Genomic DNA, 16664 nt, shown 5'->3' on the forward strand with positions numbered 1-16664 from the left:
AGTCCTGTGGGGGATACTGCGGGAATATGGGGTACCTGGTTCGTTATTTGAGCATTTCATTCGGTCCTTGTATGACCAAAGTGAGAGCTGTGTCCGGATACTGGCACAAAGTCGAGCTTGTTCCCAGTGCGTGTTGGCCTCCGCCAGGGCTGCCCATTGTCACCAATCCTGTTTGTGATTTTCATGGACAGGATTTCAAGGTGCAGCCGGGGGAGGAGAGTTTCCGGTTTGGGGACTCAGAATCACATCCCTGCTTTTTGCAGATGATGTGGTTCTGTTGGCTTCTTCAGAACGTGACCTTCAGCACGCACTGAGGCGGTTCACAGCCGAGTGCGAATATCGGGATGAGAGTCAGTACCTCCAAGTCTGAGGCCATGGTTCTCTGCCAGAAAATGGTGGATGCACCCCTGGGTTGGGAGTGAGTCACTGCCCCAAGCGAGGGAGTTCAAGTATCTCGGGATCTTATTCACGAGTGAGGGTAAAATGGAGCGGGAGATGGACAGGCGGTTCGGTGCAGCGTCAGCAGTGATGCGGGCGTTGTACCGGACCGTTTTGGTGAAGAAGGAGCTGAGCCGTAAGGCAAAGCTCTCGATTTACCAGTCCATCTACGTTCCAACCCTCACCTATGATCATGAGCTTTGGGTAGTGACCGGAAGAATGAGATCGCGAATACAAGCCGCCGAAATGAGCTTCCTTCGTAGGGTGGCTGGGCTCAGCCTTAGAGATAGGGTGAGGAGCTCAGACATCCGGAGGGAGCTTGGAGTTTCAGAGCCGCTGCTCCTTTCGTGTTTTAAAGGGGCCAGCTGAGGTGGTTCAACATCTGATCAGGATGCCTCCTGGACGCCTCCCTTTAGAGGTTTTCCAGGCACGTCCAACTGGTAAGAGGCCCCGGGGTAGACCCAGAACACGCTGGAGAGATTATATTACTTTATTATATTCTGGCCTGGGAACGCCTCAGGGTTACCCAGGAGGAGCTGGAAAGTGTTGCTGGGGAGAAGGACGTCTGGAGGACCCTCCTTAGCTTGCTGCCCCCGCGACCCGGCCCCGGATAAGCGGAAGGAAATGGATGGATGAATAAAGTGACACAAAGAGGAACATTATTTATTTTAGCTCAAACAGTTCATGTAGTGCTTCTTCAAACTGAAGCTGTGGGGGATCCAGTAAGGTTCCCTGAGGAACTCCTTTATCATCCTGATGGTTCTTGTAGGAACATTTTATAACTTTTAAATAGAAAGGAATTGAATGTTTCAGCTATTTATATTACAGATGATTAAACTCCTAATTCATATTTTAAAGTGGACATTTTTTTGCATTCTACATTGTGTATTTCTCCATATTAGTCCTTCAGGAGTCACAAGTTGCTTGTTTCTGATTTATTTTGTGTTTCAGTTCAATCTGTTCAACTTTCCTTGATGGAGTCCAGACTGATAGACAGCCTCAAAAACACTACAGGTTAAGTTATTATTTACTTTATTATATTCAATAACACAAAAGGTAAGTCATTTAACTGACTCAGATATTCTCTTGTTTTATTTTCAGATCTGGAGGTCAAACTGAGAGTCAGTGAGAAACAGCATGAAGATCTGAAGAAAGAAAACACAGGTAACACCCTGAAGGTTCTAACACTAACTCTATATTAATATATTTCATCTGAATAAAGTCAATATCATATTCATAGAGGAACATTATTTATTTTAGCTCAAACAAAACATGTAGTACTTCTTCAAACTGAAGCTGTGGAGGATCCAGGATGGTTCCTTGAGGAACTCCTTTATCATCCTGATGGTTCTTTTAGAATCCTCAGATTTCATGACATTTGAATTGAAAGGAATCTAATGATCCTCTGACTATTTATAATACAAATTATGATTTTTAAAATTGTTTATAAGGTATTTAACTTAGATTTTGTTTTATTGTTGTAATTCCTTTTAAATAATATAAATTAGTTTATTTCAGATTTTTTTGTGTTTTAGTTCAGTCAGATCAACTTTCCTTGATGGAGTCCAGACTGACAGACAGCCACAACAACATTACAGGTAGTGTCATATTTACAGAAATTATTTAGGTATTGATTGATTGTTTATTAATGTGATTGATCTAGACTTTACTGTAGAGTTTGAATACAGACTCATTAAATATATGAACAAATCAAACTGATTGTTGTTCAGCTATGGAGGTCAGACTGAGATCTACTGAGACACATCTGGAGCAGCTGGAGAATCACACTGCAGGTAACATCATCAACTCTTCAATATTAATTTTAATGAACCATAAATAAAACCATTAAATCAAACATGCTTTGTTTCCTGTTTAGATCTGGAGGTCAAACTGAGAGTCAGTGAGAAACAGCTGGAAGATCTGAAGACAGAAAACACAGGTAGCACTCTGAAGGTTTAACACTAACTCTATATTAATATATTTCATCTGAATAAAGTGACACAAAGAGGAACATTATTTATTTTAGCTCAAACAGTACATGTAGTACTTCTTCAAACTGAAGTTGTGGATGATCCAGTAAGGTTCCCTGAGGAACTCCTTTATCATCCTGATGGTTCTTGTAGGAACATTTTATAACTTTTAAATTGACAGGAATTGAATGCTTCAGCTATTTATATTACAGGTGATTAAACTCCTAATTCATATTTTAAAGTGGACATTTCTTTTGCCTACATTGTGTATTTTTCCATATTAGTCCTTCAGGAGTCACAAGTTGCTTGTTTCTGATTTATTTTGTGTTTCAGTTCAATCTGTTCAACTTTCCTTGATGGAGTCCAGACTGATAGACAGCCTCAAAAACACTACAGGTTAAGTTATTATTTACTTTATTATATTCAATAACACAAAAGGTAAGTCATTTAACTGACTCAGATATTCTCTTGTTTTATTTTCAGATCTGGAGGTCAAACTGAGAGTCAGTGAGAAACAGCATGAAGATCTGAAGAAAGAAAACACAGGTAACACCCTGAAGGTTTGAAACTGACTGAAGCTCAATCTGTGTTGAAAAACTGAATCTAAAGCTGAAAGTTTCATCACAAGTCAGATGATCTGATATATGTCGACACGTTTGATTCTGATTCAAGTAATTGACCAACAGACGTCAGAACTGCTTTCAAATAAAGTCTCACAATACTTTCTCTGAACTGTTTCCTGATTTTCAGATTTGAGCTTCAGATTGAATCAAACTGATGATCGTCTGCAGAAGCTCACAGACACCAACTCAGGTTCAAACTCAACTTCTTTACAACTTAAAAACAGCAGAGATGACTTAAGGTTTTTAGCCGCTAGTTACTGAACATTTTAGTGATGTCATGCTAACTCCACCATGCTAACTGATATTAGTGCTGACAGTCATTACTAGTTCGTTCAGGCAATAATATTGATTATAGGGTAATAAATGAAATTGATAAATATCTTTAATGTGACCAAATGTTTCAGTTTCTACATTAAAAACATGTCGATGAATCAACGTTTGTTCCCAAATATCTTTATCATAACTGCCCTCCTTGATTAATTCATTAATTAAGTTTAGTAAAATGAAGAAAATCTTTTAATAATAAACAGAAAATGAGGAAATATTTTTAAATCAAACTTTTAGAGTGACATCAGAATGTAAAAGGTTTCACCCTCAATGTAATAAATATCTTATTCTTCACTATTAATGATGAACTTGTGATTAAATGTTTCTTTATTGCATTAAAACATTGAAACAAAACTTTTTATTGCAGGTGAGCTGAAGGTGGCGTTCTCCGCCGGTCTGACTGATTCAGGATCAGTCGGACCGTTTGACCAGGAGACGACTCTGATCTTCTCCAAAACCATCACCAACATCGGCCGAGCCTACAACCAGACTGCAGGTAAACCGGGTCACCTTAAAGACCCCGTTACAACCAGACTGCAGGTAAACCGGGTCTGTCTGTCAGGTGTGTTAAGGTTGACCTGCTCTGTGTCTGTCAGGTGTGTTCACCGCTCCCGTCAGAGGACTCTACTTCTTCAGCTTCACGGCTGCAGACTACCTGAAGGGCTACATGGGTCTCCACCTGTACAGGAACAACCAGCCCGTCGCCTTCAGCCTGGACCTGAATGACCATGGCGGCTACGCTTCCACGTCCAGCGGCGTGGCACTGCAGCTGGAGGCGGGCGACGCGGTCCGGCTCAGCCTGCCCGCCAGCTACCGGCTCTACGACGACTCACGGAACTTCAGCTTCTTCTCCGGCTTCCTGCTGTTCCCCCTCTGACCTCGGATCAGGGTCGGAGTGAGACCTCCTCTCAGCAACAAACTATCCCTTCAGGTACTGGAACCCAAAGACTGGACTTTTATTTTGGTAGAGACTTCCTGTGGTTAAAATAAACATATGAAGCTAATAAATATTAATAACACTCATTAAGACACAAACATCTAAAGTCTCAAACTTTTATTCAATTTTGACAAAAACATGAAGTTAAAGTTTAAACCCAACGAGCTCTAAAGGTGTTGCTTTAGTAACAGTTATAAAAACGCTCTCCTCCTTCAGTAGTCCGACGGTTAAAGTGAAACATCAGCAGAAGAAACCAAAAATCTGTTCAAGTGAACTCAGGAACCAAATATACATCAAACAAAAGAACAATAAAGTTTGTTCAAATAGGTGTCAAAAACATCTCATATTGCTGTTTGCTCCTTTAAAAAGTCTCTACAGTCTAACATCCACGTTTCTACAACAATAATTCATAATGAATCCAAACATTAGTGATTCCGCCCAAACAGACCAGAATGAAAAATAAAAAACGTCTTTAAAAAACGACCTCAGTCGTTCAGTTTCTAAAAAACTTCAAAGGTTTCGACGCGTCGCTCCTTTAAGACCAGAGAGATTCTTGCATAACAATAAAAAAAAGTTCAGACAAATTTAAAATGGCTTCAGATCCTTCATCTCTGAAGAAGAGGAAGAGGAGGAGGAGGAAGAGGAGGAAGAGGGAAGTAAAAGGAAGATGCATGAAAAAACAGAAGACACGATCAAACTGATGAGGATAAAAAGAAGAAAGTAAAGGAGGAAGACGAGTAAGAGGACGAGGGGATGAGAGAGAAGAAGAAAAGAAAGATGGAGAGCAAGAAAAATGACAGGATGAAGAGGAGGTGGACAGGAAGTGGAGGAGGAGGAAGAGGAGGAGGATGAAGAGCATCAGTGAGGAGCCTCCGTGGCGTTGACCCTGCGGTGGACGGCCTGCAGCAGCAGCAGAGAGTACTCCTCCAGGAGAGCCACCGTCTTCACCCCCCCCTCCACTCCCAGCATGCTCGGCACGCTCAGCGGCAGACAGTCCAGCTCCGCCCTCATGGCCTGGAAGGCCTCCGATAGGACGACAGCCATCTGACGCTGGTCGGGGGTGGAGTCATCGTGGGAGGAGCCGCTCACCTGGAGGAGAGAGAGACAGGTGAAGGAGCTGCTGATGTCTCTTTTTCTGAGTGTTTAAACTATTTTAAGTCAAACTAAATCTAAACAAAACTCCACTTCCTGTTTAAAAACCTCTGGTTCTGAAACATGAAGTCAAGTCTTCATGTGTTAAAGCTGCATTCTCTCTGCTGTCCACCAGGGGGCGACTCCTCTGGTTGTATAGAAGTCTATGAGAAAATGACTCTACTTCTCTCTTGATTTATTCCCTCAGTAAACATTGTAAACATGAGTTTATGGTCTCAATCTCTAGTTTCAAGTCTTCTTCAATACAGCATGATGTTCATTTAGTAAATGATGCTCCATTTAGAGTCAAACAGACCATAAAGCAGGGGATGCTTTAGGGCGGGGCTACACACTGATTGACAGGTCCACACCAGAGACTTATACGGCGTCTCTACGTCACTCCTCCTCACTCCATATATGGTCACTTCCTGTTCACTGGTGATGGCAAATGGCCGAACTGGAGGCTTCAGAACATCGAAAAACCAATGAGACGTCCTCTTCTTCTAAACAGTCTGTGTTCTTCACTCAGGTGAGTTCATATTTGAAACTTTCTACATGAAACCATTTTGTGAACATCAAATATTAAGGCTGTATTGATTCACAGCATTAAGTGATGGACTCACCTTCCTGTACAGGTGTGTTGCTCTCTTGAAGCAGCTCTGCAGCTCATTGGTCAGAGCTCTGCAGGTCTCCACACTGATTGGCTGGTCTGCATAGAGAGAGAGAGAGAGAGAAGGTGAGGTCAGATGTAGAGATGACAGGATGAAGGGATGAAGAGGAGGAGGAGGATGGGAGTTCAAACCTGTGTCGTCTCTCAGCTCCACACTTCTGCCGCCTGCAGGAGTCTGAGGCTCCTCCCCCTGCCGGGGGGGAGTCAGGGGAGAGACGGAGACCGGAGGAGGCCGTGACGAGGAGGAGGACAGGGAGGCGATGGAGGGCTTGTCCGGGAGCGGTCGGCTGCTGCCGGGGACCCGAGCCTGGAGGCCGCGGGGGGGAGGGGCCGCCTGGTTACCATGGTTACCCAGAGACGAGGAGGAGGCGACAACGACGGGAACAACGGTGGCGTGGGGGGGCGTGGCCAGAGCTGCGTTGGAGGGCACCACGGCAACAAGAGGAGGGGGCGTGTCTTTGACCTGAGAGGAGGGGGTAACCGTCGACCCTGATGATGATGATGATGATGTCACTGGGGGGTCCTCGCCGGATTCTGAGAGGTTGAGGCCGTCGCCCACGGAGACGGAGCGTGACATCTTGGCCATGGAGCTGGCGGTGGGACTCATGTAGGAGCGCGACGCCGCCGGAGTGGAGGAGGAGGAGGAGGACTTCCTCGGGGTGGTGACGGCTGACGAAGCTGTAGCAGAGATGGAGGCGGCTACTTCCTGTTGGGGGGACCTGGGGAGGCGGGGCTGGGTCTCTGAGGGGGAGGGGCTACGGAGGGGGCGTCTAGGGGAGGAGGGGAGGGTGGTGGGCCGCTGCAGGGGGAGGAGCATCTGGACCTCTCTGGATGGACAAGAGGTGGAGAGGGAGGAGTCACCTGAGGGGGAGAGAAAGTGTTCAGGTGGTTTGGTTCATTATTTTAATCGTCACCTGAGTTTCTGGAGGTTCTGAGTCTCACCTGAGTCCGTCAGCAGGTTTTGGACTGACTGAGCCTTCCGAAGTCCGGAGGAGGAGTTCAGATGGGAGGCGGCGGCTCGGGCCGTCGGGCCCAGGTTCCTCCTGAACTCCACCGCGGTTTGGACCTTCTTCTTCAGTGGGGAGGGCCGGTGGGTCTGCTGGGCCCAGGAGGTCTCCTCCCCCATCTGGAGATGATCTGGACCCTGCTGGTTCTGGTTCTGGACTAGAAGAGGCTGGTCCTGGTTGATCCTGTTCTGGGACTGTGCCTGGTCGAGAACTGAGGAGGTTTGGTCCTGGTTGTGTTTCTGGGTTTGGTCCTGGTTCCATGACACCCTCCTGTCCTGGCTCCGGTTCTGGTTCTCCTCCATCAGAGGGCGGACCTCTGAGACCAGAGGTCGGGCCTTCACCTCTCCTCCTCCTCCTCCTCCTCCTCCTCCTCCTCCTCCTCCTCCGGTGGTCCGACATGGGAGAGGAACCACGTTCCGACTGAGGAGGAGAAACAAGAGACTTCTCATCAGAAACACCACAAACAAGAAGAAACAGAACCAAAAGGTTTTTTTATCGACCCTGATCAGAGTACTGAACATGTTGATCAATCAGAGAGTTTGGATCTGTGTCCTCTGATGTTTTACCTTCCAGCTGGATTCTGGGAGAGGAACCTGGAGGACATGCTGAGACTCTCACTGGAGCTGTGGGACGCTTTGCTGGGACTTCCTGTCAACAAACCATAAGTATGTTTTAATCCTCTCTGTTCCTCAGAGGACAACCACAAGACGCTCTCATACAAACATGGGTCAAAGGTCAATTAAGTGGAAAGTCTAGTCCTCCAAGTCTAGAGACCTCTGACTATGAAGGCAGCATCAACATTTGACATACTGATTCAATAATCAATAACCAGCGCACACATGAAGTTATGGATCTGAACTCTCTGACTGACGTAAAAACGTTGGCGGTTGTTTCAAACCTGATCCTGAGAGGTCGGCCAGGGTGACAAAGTGTTCCTTCAGGAAGGCCTCCTGGTCTGGAGTCTGAGGGACGAGCTGAGAGGTCGTGACCTCTCCTCCTCCTCCTGCTCCTCCTCCTCCTCCTGCTCCTCCTCCTCCTGCTCCCTCCTCTTCGTCCTCCTCCATCTCCAGCTCGGAGGAGTTTCCATCCACACTGAGAGGCTCTGTAGGCTCCGAGTCTACGAGAGGGAGGAGAGGGAGACTGATTAAAGGTGAGAGACAGACACAAGAAAACTCTCTGTCTCTCTGTATCTGTCTGTCTCTCTGTATGTGTCTGTCTCTCGGTCTGTCTCACCGTCTCCTGCAGGTCTGACTGGACTGGACAGTCTGGAGCTGAATCCCAGTGAGCAGCCGCTGTCTGGACTGGGTTTGTCCTGACGTCCACCTGCAGCAGGACACGCCTCCTTCACCTGGAACTCACTGACAGGAAGGGGCGGGGTTTAGAGGGGGCGGGGTTAACAAAAGAGTCAACAACGTTAACTTATGCACTTTTAGGACTGCTGCAGCTGTAACATGCAGAATGAATTCTACTGGGACAAACTACTTGAACTTTGACCCTCTTCTTTATAGATCTGTTGCAAAGGATTGTGGGTCAGAGCAGCCACAGAAGCATGCTGGCCACATGATGCAGAAGGAGACCGGATGTTGTAGAACATCCTGGTATTTCTGACTCACTATTGGAACAAACTAAATCTATTCCTGAAGCCGTCCTACCTTCCTGCCAAGCTCACTCTGTCCTCCCATTGGTCGGGATACAGCACCTCAGCCTCGCTGTCTGGACTCCGGTTGGACAGCGAGATGAAGTCTGGCCTCTGATTGGTCCTTGCCTCGCTGTCCTCTGCCTGGACGGACAGAGTGACAAGTTAATTCTTTACTCCAGAGACATGTGTATGACAACTTCAGCCTCACTTCCTAGCCTTTCTACCGTATTTCATGGCCTTCTTCAGAGAACTGAAGGTCCTCCTGTGGTCATGTGACACCTGAGCTCAGGTTCAGGTGAAACACGGTAGAAAGGCCTGGAATAAAAGCTTGTAAGTGGGTCTTGTGTGTTCTCACCCATGCAGTGTTGACCTGCAGACTCATGGTGCTCCCCAGCTCCTGATTGGTCCGGTGAAGCCCCACCCCCACACGTTGGCCCACCCCACTCTGGCAACAGGGCGAGGGGCTAACATCAGCGGGGCGTGTCTTCACCTGTGTGGGCGGGACAAAAGGTCACGTTAACCAAAATGATGTGTTTTCTTAATGGGGTCTGGTCTGTCATGGGTTCTGTGAGCGTCCTGACCTCTGGCTCCGCCTGCTGGTCCACCTGTCTGTCAGGACAGTACGAGTCCAGCAGTCTCAGGTCCAACATGGACTTCACCGTCAGGACGCCGTCGCTGGTCGTCCTCCTGGACCACCGGCGGCGAGGGAGGCGCCCCGACGCGTCCTGAGGAGTCCCAGAGAAACACTGAGCTTTAATATCTGTTGACCCGGTGGAACACCTTCTGTCAACGCAAACACGAGTGGAATATTACTTCTATTAATATTATATTATATATATATATTATATTAATATTATATATTAATATAATATATATATAAAATATTATTCTAGCCAAAATATAATATAATAACTAGTAGGAATTAGGAAAGACGCTGCATCGTTTCAACAGCTGGTTTGTTCCAGATCTCTGAGGTCTCTCCTGATTCATGTCCCCTGAGAACACCGAACAGACCTGCTAGTCCTCTGAGGACACCGAACAGACCTGCTAGTCCTCTGAGGACACCGAACAGACCTGCTAATCCTCTGAGGACACCGAACAGACCTGCTAATCCTCTGAGGACACCGAACAGACCTGCTAGTCCTCTGAGGACACCGAACAGACCTGCTAGTCCTCTGAGGACACCGAACAGACCTGCTAATCCTCTGAGAACACTGAACAGACCTGCTAATCCTCTGAGAACACTGAACAGACCTGCTAATCCTCTGATGACACCGAACAGACCTGCTAGTCCTCTGAGGACACCGAACAGACCTGCTAATCCTCTGAGAACACCGAACAGACCTGCTAATCCTCTGAGAACACCGAACAGACCTGCTAATCCTCTGATGACACCGAACAGACCTGCTAATCCTCTGAGGACACCGAACAGACCTGCTAATCCTCTGAGAACACCGAACAGACCTGCTAGTCCTCTGAGGAGGATAAACAGTGAACAAAATGTCCTCTGACCTTCCTTCCGTCTCTGCAGCGCTGAGAGTCAAACTTCTCATCAGATATTTCTGCAGGAAAAACAAAAACAAAACAGGACACGATTTATTCAGATGTTATTCTTCCAGCCTGAATATGAAGCTGATTTATCACTTTATTCCACCAGCTGTTCTGTCTTCATTATTATTATTAGAATAAAAAGTTAAAAACATGATTGTTTGATGAAAACACAAAAACCTGAGGCGACGTAACGTTTATCTAAAGGAAAACACAACTACGGCAGCTGAGAAGGACAATCTTTGTCAAATATGACAAAATCCTATCGATGTGACTGCAGAGAACTGAAACTGAAACTGAGCTCGGTGCTAACGCTTTAGCATGCCATGTAACCATGGTAACAGACCTGTCTCCTCCTCCTCCTCCTCCAGGCATCCTGCTGTGACCATAAAAGGACTCCTGCCCTCCTCCTCCTCCTCGTCTTCCTCCTCCTTATCGCTGTCAGACGACATGTTGACGACACGCGGAGTAGACGCCTCCCGGCTGCACACACAGACACACACACACACACACACACACACACACACACACACACACACACACACACACACACACACACACACACACACACACACACACACACACACAGTTAATTAAAAAGTTATGATATAATTCAACAAAGTTAGTTTTTCTAAATGAACACTGACAAACACATCGGGTACTACAAGCCGAACATTTACCTTAGGTTCACCACTTTTTGCTGAGGTGCATTCTGGGAGGTCTGAGTGCTGCTGGGAGGTCGAAGGTCAGCGAGTCGCTGCCTCATCCTGATGGTTAACTCTGGACTGAGACGCCACACGAAGATACAGCTGCTCACAAACACAGAGGTTTCATTAGCACTGTGATCAAATAGGTTTCTGTACATATATCATAAAATGTGGATAATAAAAATGTTTGGGATGAAACAGTGAAATACTGTCAACATTAGCTGATGTCAGATCAGAGAGGACCAACCTGTCTCCAGACACTGTGATCAGATGTCTGCAGTCACTGCTGAACTTCAGACCGGTGACTATCTCTGAGAGAGTGAAATATAGATGTACAGTCTTAAACATACGTAAGCATGGATCACACGTGATACGTTCATTCACTTTTATAGTCAGATTACTTTTATGACATACTATACTATTTTAGCATCTTTGAGGCACACTGGAAAGAGCAAAAGTCATAGTATGTAAAAAAAACGAACATATTTTAGTATGTAGTGAAGAAAAAGTCATAGTATATTATGTCAAAAAAAAGTCAGTATAGTATGTCACAAAAAGTCAGAATGTTGAAAAATCATAGAATAGCATTTCAAAAACAGTCATAGTATAGCATGTCGAAAACATTCATAGTATATTATGTCAAAAAAAAGTCAGTATAGTATGTCAAGAAGTCATAGTATAGTGCGTCAAAAAAAGTCAGAATGTCGAAAACAGTCATAGTATAGTATGTTGAAAAAAGTCAATATTATAGTATGTTGAAAAAAGTCATAGTATAGTATGTCGAAAAAAGTCAATATTATAGTATGTTAAAAAAAAGTCAATATTATATGTATGTATAGTATGTCGAAAAAGTCATAAAAAAATCATAGTATGTTGAAAAAAGTCATATTATAGTATGTTGAAAAAAGTCATAGTATAGTATGTTGAAAAAAGTCATAGTATAGTATGTTGAAAAAAGTCATAGTATAGTATGTTAAAAAAGTCATAGAATGTCGAAAAAAGTCATAGTATAGTATGTCGAAAAAAGTCATAGTAATGTCGAAAAAATAGTATGTCGAAAAAGTCAAAAAAAATCAATATTATAGTATGTTAAAAAAGTCATAGTATAGCATGTCGAAAAAAGTCATAGTATAGTATGTCGAAAAAAGTCATAGAATGTTGAAAAAAGTCAATATTATAGTATGTTAAAAAAGTCATAGTATAGCATGTTGAAAAAAGTCATAGTATAGTATGTTGAAAAAAGTCATAGTAATGTTGAAAAAAGTCATAGTATAGTCTGTTAAAAAGTCATAGTATAGTCCGCTTATCCGGGGTCGGGTCGCGGGGGAGCAGCTCAAGCAGGGGGCCCCAGACTTCCCTTTCCCGGGCCACATTGACCAACTCTGACGGGGGATCCCGAGGCGTTCCCAGGCCAGTGTTGAGATATAATCTCTCCACCTAGTCCTGGGTCTTCCCCGAGGTCTCCTCCCCACTGGACGTGCCTGAAACACCTCCCAAGGAAGGCGCCCAGTATATCATAGTATAGTATGTTGAAAAAAGTCATAGTATAGTATGTCGAAAAAAGTCATAGAATGTTGAAAAAAGTCATAGTATAGTATGTTGAAAAAAGTCAATATTATAGTATGTTGAAAAAAGTCATAGAATGTTGAAAACAGTCAATATTATAGTATGTTGTTAAAGTCATAGTATAGTATGTCGAAAAAAGTCATAGAATGTTGAAAAAAGTCAATAGTATAGTATGTTGAAAAAAGTCATATTATAGTATGTTGAAAAAAGTCATAGAATGTTGAAAAAAGTCATAGTATAGTATGTTGAAAAAAGTCATAGTATAGTATGTTGAAAAAAGTCATAGAATGTCGAAAAAAGTCATAGTATAGTATGTTAAAAAAGTCATAGTATAGTATGTTAAAAAAGTCATAGAATGTTGAAAAAAGTCAATATTATAGTATGTTAAAAAAGTCATAGTATAGTATGTCGAAAAAAGTCATAGTATAGTATGTTGTCAAAATGTTGAAAAAAGTCAATATTATAGTATGTTAAAAAAGTCATAGTATAGTATGTTGAAAAAAGTCAATATTATAGTATGTTAAAAAAGTCAGAATGTTGAAAAAAGTCATAGTATAGTATGTTAAAAAAGTCATAGTATAGTATGTCGAAAAAAGTCATAGTATAGTATGTTGAAAAAAGTCATAGTATAGTATGTTGAAAAAAGTCATAGAATGTCGAAAAAAGTCAATATTATAGTATGTTGAAAAAAGTCATAGTATAGCATGTTGAAAAAAGTCAATATTATAGTATGTTGAAAAAAAGTCATAGTATAGTATGTTGAAAAAAGTCATAGTATAGTATGTTGAAAAAAGTCATAGTATAAAAGTCATGTTGAAAAAAGTCATAGAATCAAAAAAGTCATATTATAGTATGTTGAAAAAAGTCATAGTATAGCATGTTGAAAAAAGTCAAATAGTATGTTAAAAAAAGTCATAGTATAGTATGTTGAAAAAAGTCATATATAGTATGTTGAAAAAGTCATAGTATAGTATGTTGAAAAAAGTCATAGTATGTTGAAAAAAAAAAGTCATATTATAGTATGTCATAGTATAGTATGTTGAAAAAAGTCATAGTATAGTATGTTGAAAAAAGTCAATATTATAGTATGTTAAAAAAGTCATAGTATAGTATGTCGAAAAAAGTCATAGAATGTCGAAAAAAGTCAATATTATAGTATGTTAAAAAAGTCATAGTATAGTATGTTAAAAAAGTCATAGTATAGTATGTTGAAAAAAGTCATAGTATAGTATGTCGAAAAAAGTCATAGAATGTCGAAAAAGTCAATCATGTTAAAAAAGTCATAGTATAGTTGTTGAAAAAGTTATAGTATGTTAAAAAAGTCATAGTATAGTATGTTGAAAAAAGTCATAGATAGTATGTCGAAAAAAGTCATAGTCATAGTATAGTATGTTGAAAAAAGTCATAGTATAGTCAATATATATGTATGTTAAAAAAGTCATAGTATAGTATGTTGAAAAAAGTCATAGTATAGTATGTTAAAAAAGTCATAGTATAGTATGTTGAAAAAAGTCATAGAATGTTGAAAAAAGTCATAGTATAGTATGTTGAAAAAAGTCATAGTATAGTATGTTGAAAACAGTCAATATTATAGTATGTTGAAAAAAGTCATAGTATAGTATGTTGAAAAAAGTCAATATTATAGTAAAAAAGTCATAGTGTTGAAAAAAGTCATAGTATAGTATGTTAAAAAAAAAAGTCAATAGTATAGTATGTTGAAAAAAATCATAGTATAGTATGTCGAAAAAAGTCATAGTATGTTGAAAAAAGTCAATATTATAGTATGTTGAAAAAAGTCATAGTATAGTCATGTTGAAAAAAGTCATATATAGTATGTTAAAAAAGTGTTAAAAAAGTCAATATTATAGTATGTTGAAAAAAGTCATAGTATAGTATGTTAAAAAAAGTCATAAAAAAGTCATAGTATAGTGTCAATCATATTAAAAAAAGTCATAGTATAGTATGTCGAAAAAAGTCATAGAATGTTGAAAAAAGTATATATAGTATGTTAAAAAAGTCATAGTATAGCATGTTGAAAAAAGTCATAGAATGTTGAAAAAAGTCATAGTATAGTATGTTAAAAAAGTCATAGAATGTCGAAAAAAGTCAATATTATAGTATGTTAAAAAAGTCATAGTATAGCATGTTGAAAAAAGTCATAGAATGTTGAAAAAAGTCATAGTATAGTATGTTGAAAACAGTCAATATTATAGTATGTTGAAAAAAGTCATAGTATAGTATGTTGAAAACAGTCAATATTATAGTATGTTGAAAAAAGTCATAGTGTGAAAAAGTCATAGTATAGTATGTTGAAAAAAGTCATAGTATAGTATGTCGAAAAAAGTCATAGAATGTCGAAAAAAGTCAATATTATAGTATGTTAAAAAAGTCATAGTATAGTATGTTGAAAAAAGTCATAGATAGTATGTTGAAAAAGTCAAATAGTATGTCAAAAAAGTCATAGTATAGTATGTTAAAAAAGTCATAGTATAGTATGTTGAAAAAAGTCATAGTATAGTATGTTGAAAAAAGTCAATATTATAGTATGTTGAAAAAAGTCAGAATGTTGAAAAAAGTCATAGTATGTTAAAAAAGTCATAGAATGTTGAAAAAAGTCATAGTATAGTATGTTGAAAAAAGTCATAGTATAGTATGTTAAAAAAGTCATAGTATAGCATGTTGAAAAAAAAAAGTCAATATTATAGTATGTTAAAAAAGTCATAGTATAGCATGTCGAAAAAAGTCATAGTATAGTATGTTGAAAAAAGTCATGTTGAAAAAAGTCATAGTATGTTGAAAAAAGTCATAGTATAGTATGTTGAAAAAAGTCATAGTATAGTATGTTGAAAAAGTCATAGTATAGTATGTTGAAAAAAGTCAATATTATAGTATGTTAAAAAAGTCATAGAATGTTGAAAAAAGTCATAGTATAGTATAAAAAATAGTATAGTATGTTAAAAAAGTCATAGAATGTCGAAAAAAGTCAATATTATAGTATGTTAAAAAAGTCATAGTATAGTATGTCGAAAAAAGTCATAGAATGTTGAAAAAAGTCAATATTATAGTATGTTAAAAAAGTCATAGTATAGCATGTCGAAAAAAGTCATAGTATAGTATGTTGAAAAAAGTCATAGTATAGTATGTCGAAAAAAGTCATAGAATGTTGAAAAAAGTCATAGTATGTTAAAAAAGTATAGTATGTTCATAGTATAAAAAAAAGTCATATTATAGTATGTTGAAAAAAGTGTTTGAAAAAAGTCAATAGTATAGTATGTTAAAAAAGTCATAGTATAGTATGTTGAAAAAAGTCATAGTCATAGTAATATGTTGAAAAAAGTCATAGAATGTTGAAAAAAGTCATATATAGTATGTTAAAAATAGTATGTTAAAAAAGTCATAGAATGTTGAAAAAAGTCATATTATAGTATGTTAAAAAAGTCATAGAATGTTGAAAAAAGTCAATATTATAGTATGTTAAAAAAGTCATAGTATAGCATGTCGAAAAAAGTCATAGAATGTTGAAAAAAGTCAATATTATAGTATGTTAAAAAAGTCATAGTATAGTATGTCGAAAAAAGTCATAGTATAAAAAAGTCAATATTATAGTATGTTAAAAAAAAAGTCATAGTATAGTGTTGAAAAAAAGTCATAGTATGTTAAAAAAGTCATAGTATAGATGTCGAAAAAGTCATAGAATGTTGAAAAAGTCAAAGTATGTTGAAAAAAGTCATAGTATAGCATGTCGAAAAAAGTCATAGAATGTTGAAAAAAGTCAATATTATAGTATGTTAAAAAAGTCATAGTATAGTATGTCGAAAAAAGTCATAGAATGTCGAAAAAAGTCAATATTATAGTATGTTAAAAAAGTCATAGTATAGCATGTCGAAAAAAGTCATAGTAGTCATGTATGAAAAAAGTCATAGTATAGTATGTCGAAAAAGTCATAGAATCAAAAAGTCAATATTATAGTATGTTAAAAAAAAAATCATAGTATAGCATGTGTCGAAAAAAGTCATAGTATAGTATGTTGAAAAAGTCATAGTATAGTATGTTGAAAAAAGTCAGTATAGTATGTCAAGAAGTCATAGTATAGTATGTTGA

General features: G+C 39.7%; 2 protein-coding genes across 3 annotated transcripts in view; one reads left to right on the forward strand and one right to left on the reverse strand.

Annotated features, from left to right (window-relative positions):
- The first annotated feature begins 2159 nt into the window (after positions 1–2159).
- On the forward strand, positions 2160–10750 carry LOC129103105 (cerebellin-3-like). 2 transcript variants are annotated; one of them, XR_008531739.1, is made up of 8 exons: positions 2160–2231; positions 2315–2377; positions 2742–2804; positions 2892–2954; positions 3159–3221; positions 3726–3854; positions 3955–4289; positions 10662–10750. XR_008531739.1 is itself a non-coding variant. In XM_054613379.1 (7 exons), the coding sequence occupies exons 1-7, from the start codon at positions 2171–2173 to the stop codon at positions 4233–4235; spliced, it is 723 nt and encodes a 240-aa protein (XP_054469354.1). In that variant the 5' UTR covers positions 2160–2170; the 3' UTR covers positions 4236–4332. The 2 variants fall into 2 exon arrangements, 1 of the variants encoding a protein (XP_054469354.1); XM_054613379.1 differs by lacking the exon at positions 10662–10750 and having other exon boundaries at positions 3955–4332.
- mapkbp1 (mitogen-activated protein kinase binding protein 1) overlaps positions 4416–16664 on the reverse strand; it is a 36368-nt gene continuing 24119 nt past the window's right edge. Inside the window, exons 18-31 of the mRNA XM_054613375.1 lie at positions 11245–11308; positions 10971–11099; positions 10637–10773; positions 10255–10304; positions 9324–9467; positions 9098–9232; positions 8756–8883; positions 8337–8461; positions 8002–8220; positions 7670–7751; positions 7039–7523; positions 6229–6957; positions 6050–6135; positions 4416–5384 (exon numbers count right to left, since the gene is read on the reverse strand). Of these exons, the coding sequence (XP_054469350.1) occupies positions 5154–5384; positions 6050–6135; positions 6229–6957; positions 7039–7523; positions 7670–7751; positions 8002–8220; positions 8337–8461; positions 8756–8883; positions 9098–9232; positions 9324–9467; positions 10255–10304; positions 10637–10773; positions 10971–11099; positions 11245–11308 (2744 nt within the window). The 3' untranslated portion in view covers positions 4416–5153. The remainder of the gene's footprint in view (positions 5385–6049; positions 6136–6228; positions 6958–7038; positions 7524–7669; positions 7752–8001; positions 8221–8336; positions 8462–8755; positions 8884–9097; positions 9233–9323; positions 9468–10254; positions 10305–10636; positions 10774–10970; positions 11100–11244; positions 11309–16664) is intronic.

Source organism: Anoplopoma fimbria, chromosome 15 (genome assembly GCF_027596085.1).
Source record: "Anoplopoma fimbria isolate UVic2021 breed Golden Eagle Sablefish chromosome 15, Afim_UVic_2022, whole genome shotgun sequence".
In the NCBI taxonomy this organism is placed as follows: domain Eukaryota; kingdom Metazoa; phylum Chordata; class Actinopteri; order Perciformes; family Anoplopomatidae; genus Anoplopoma; species Anoplopoma fimbria.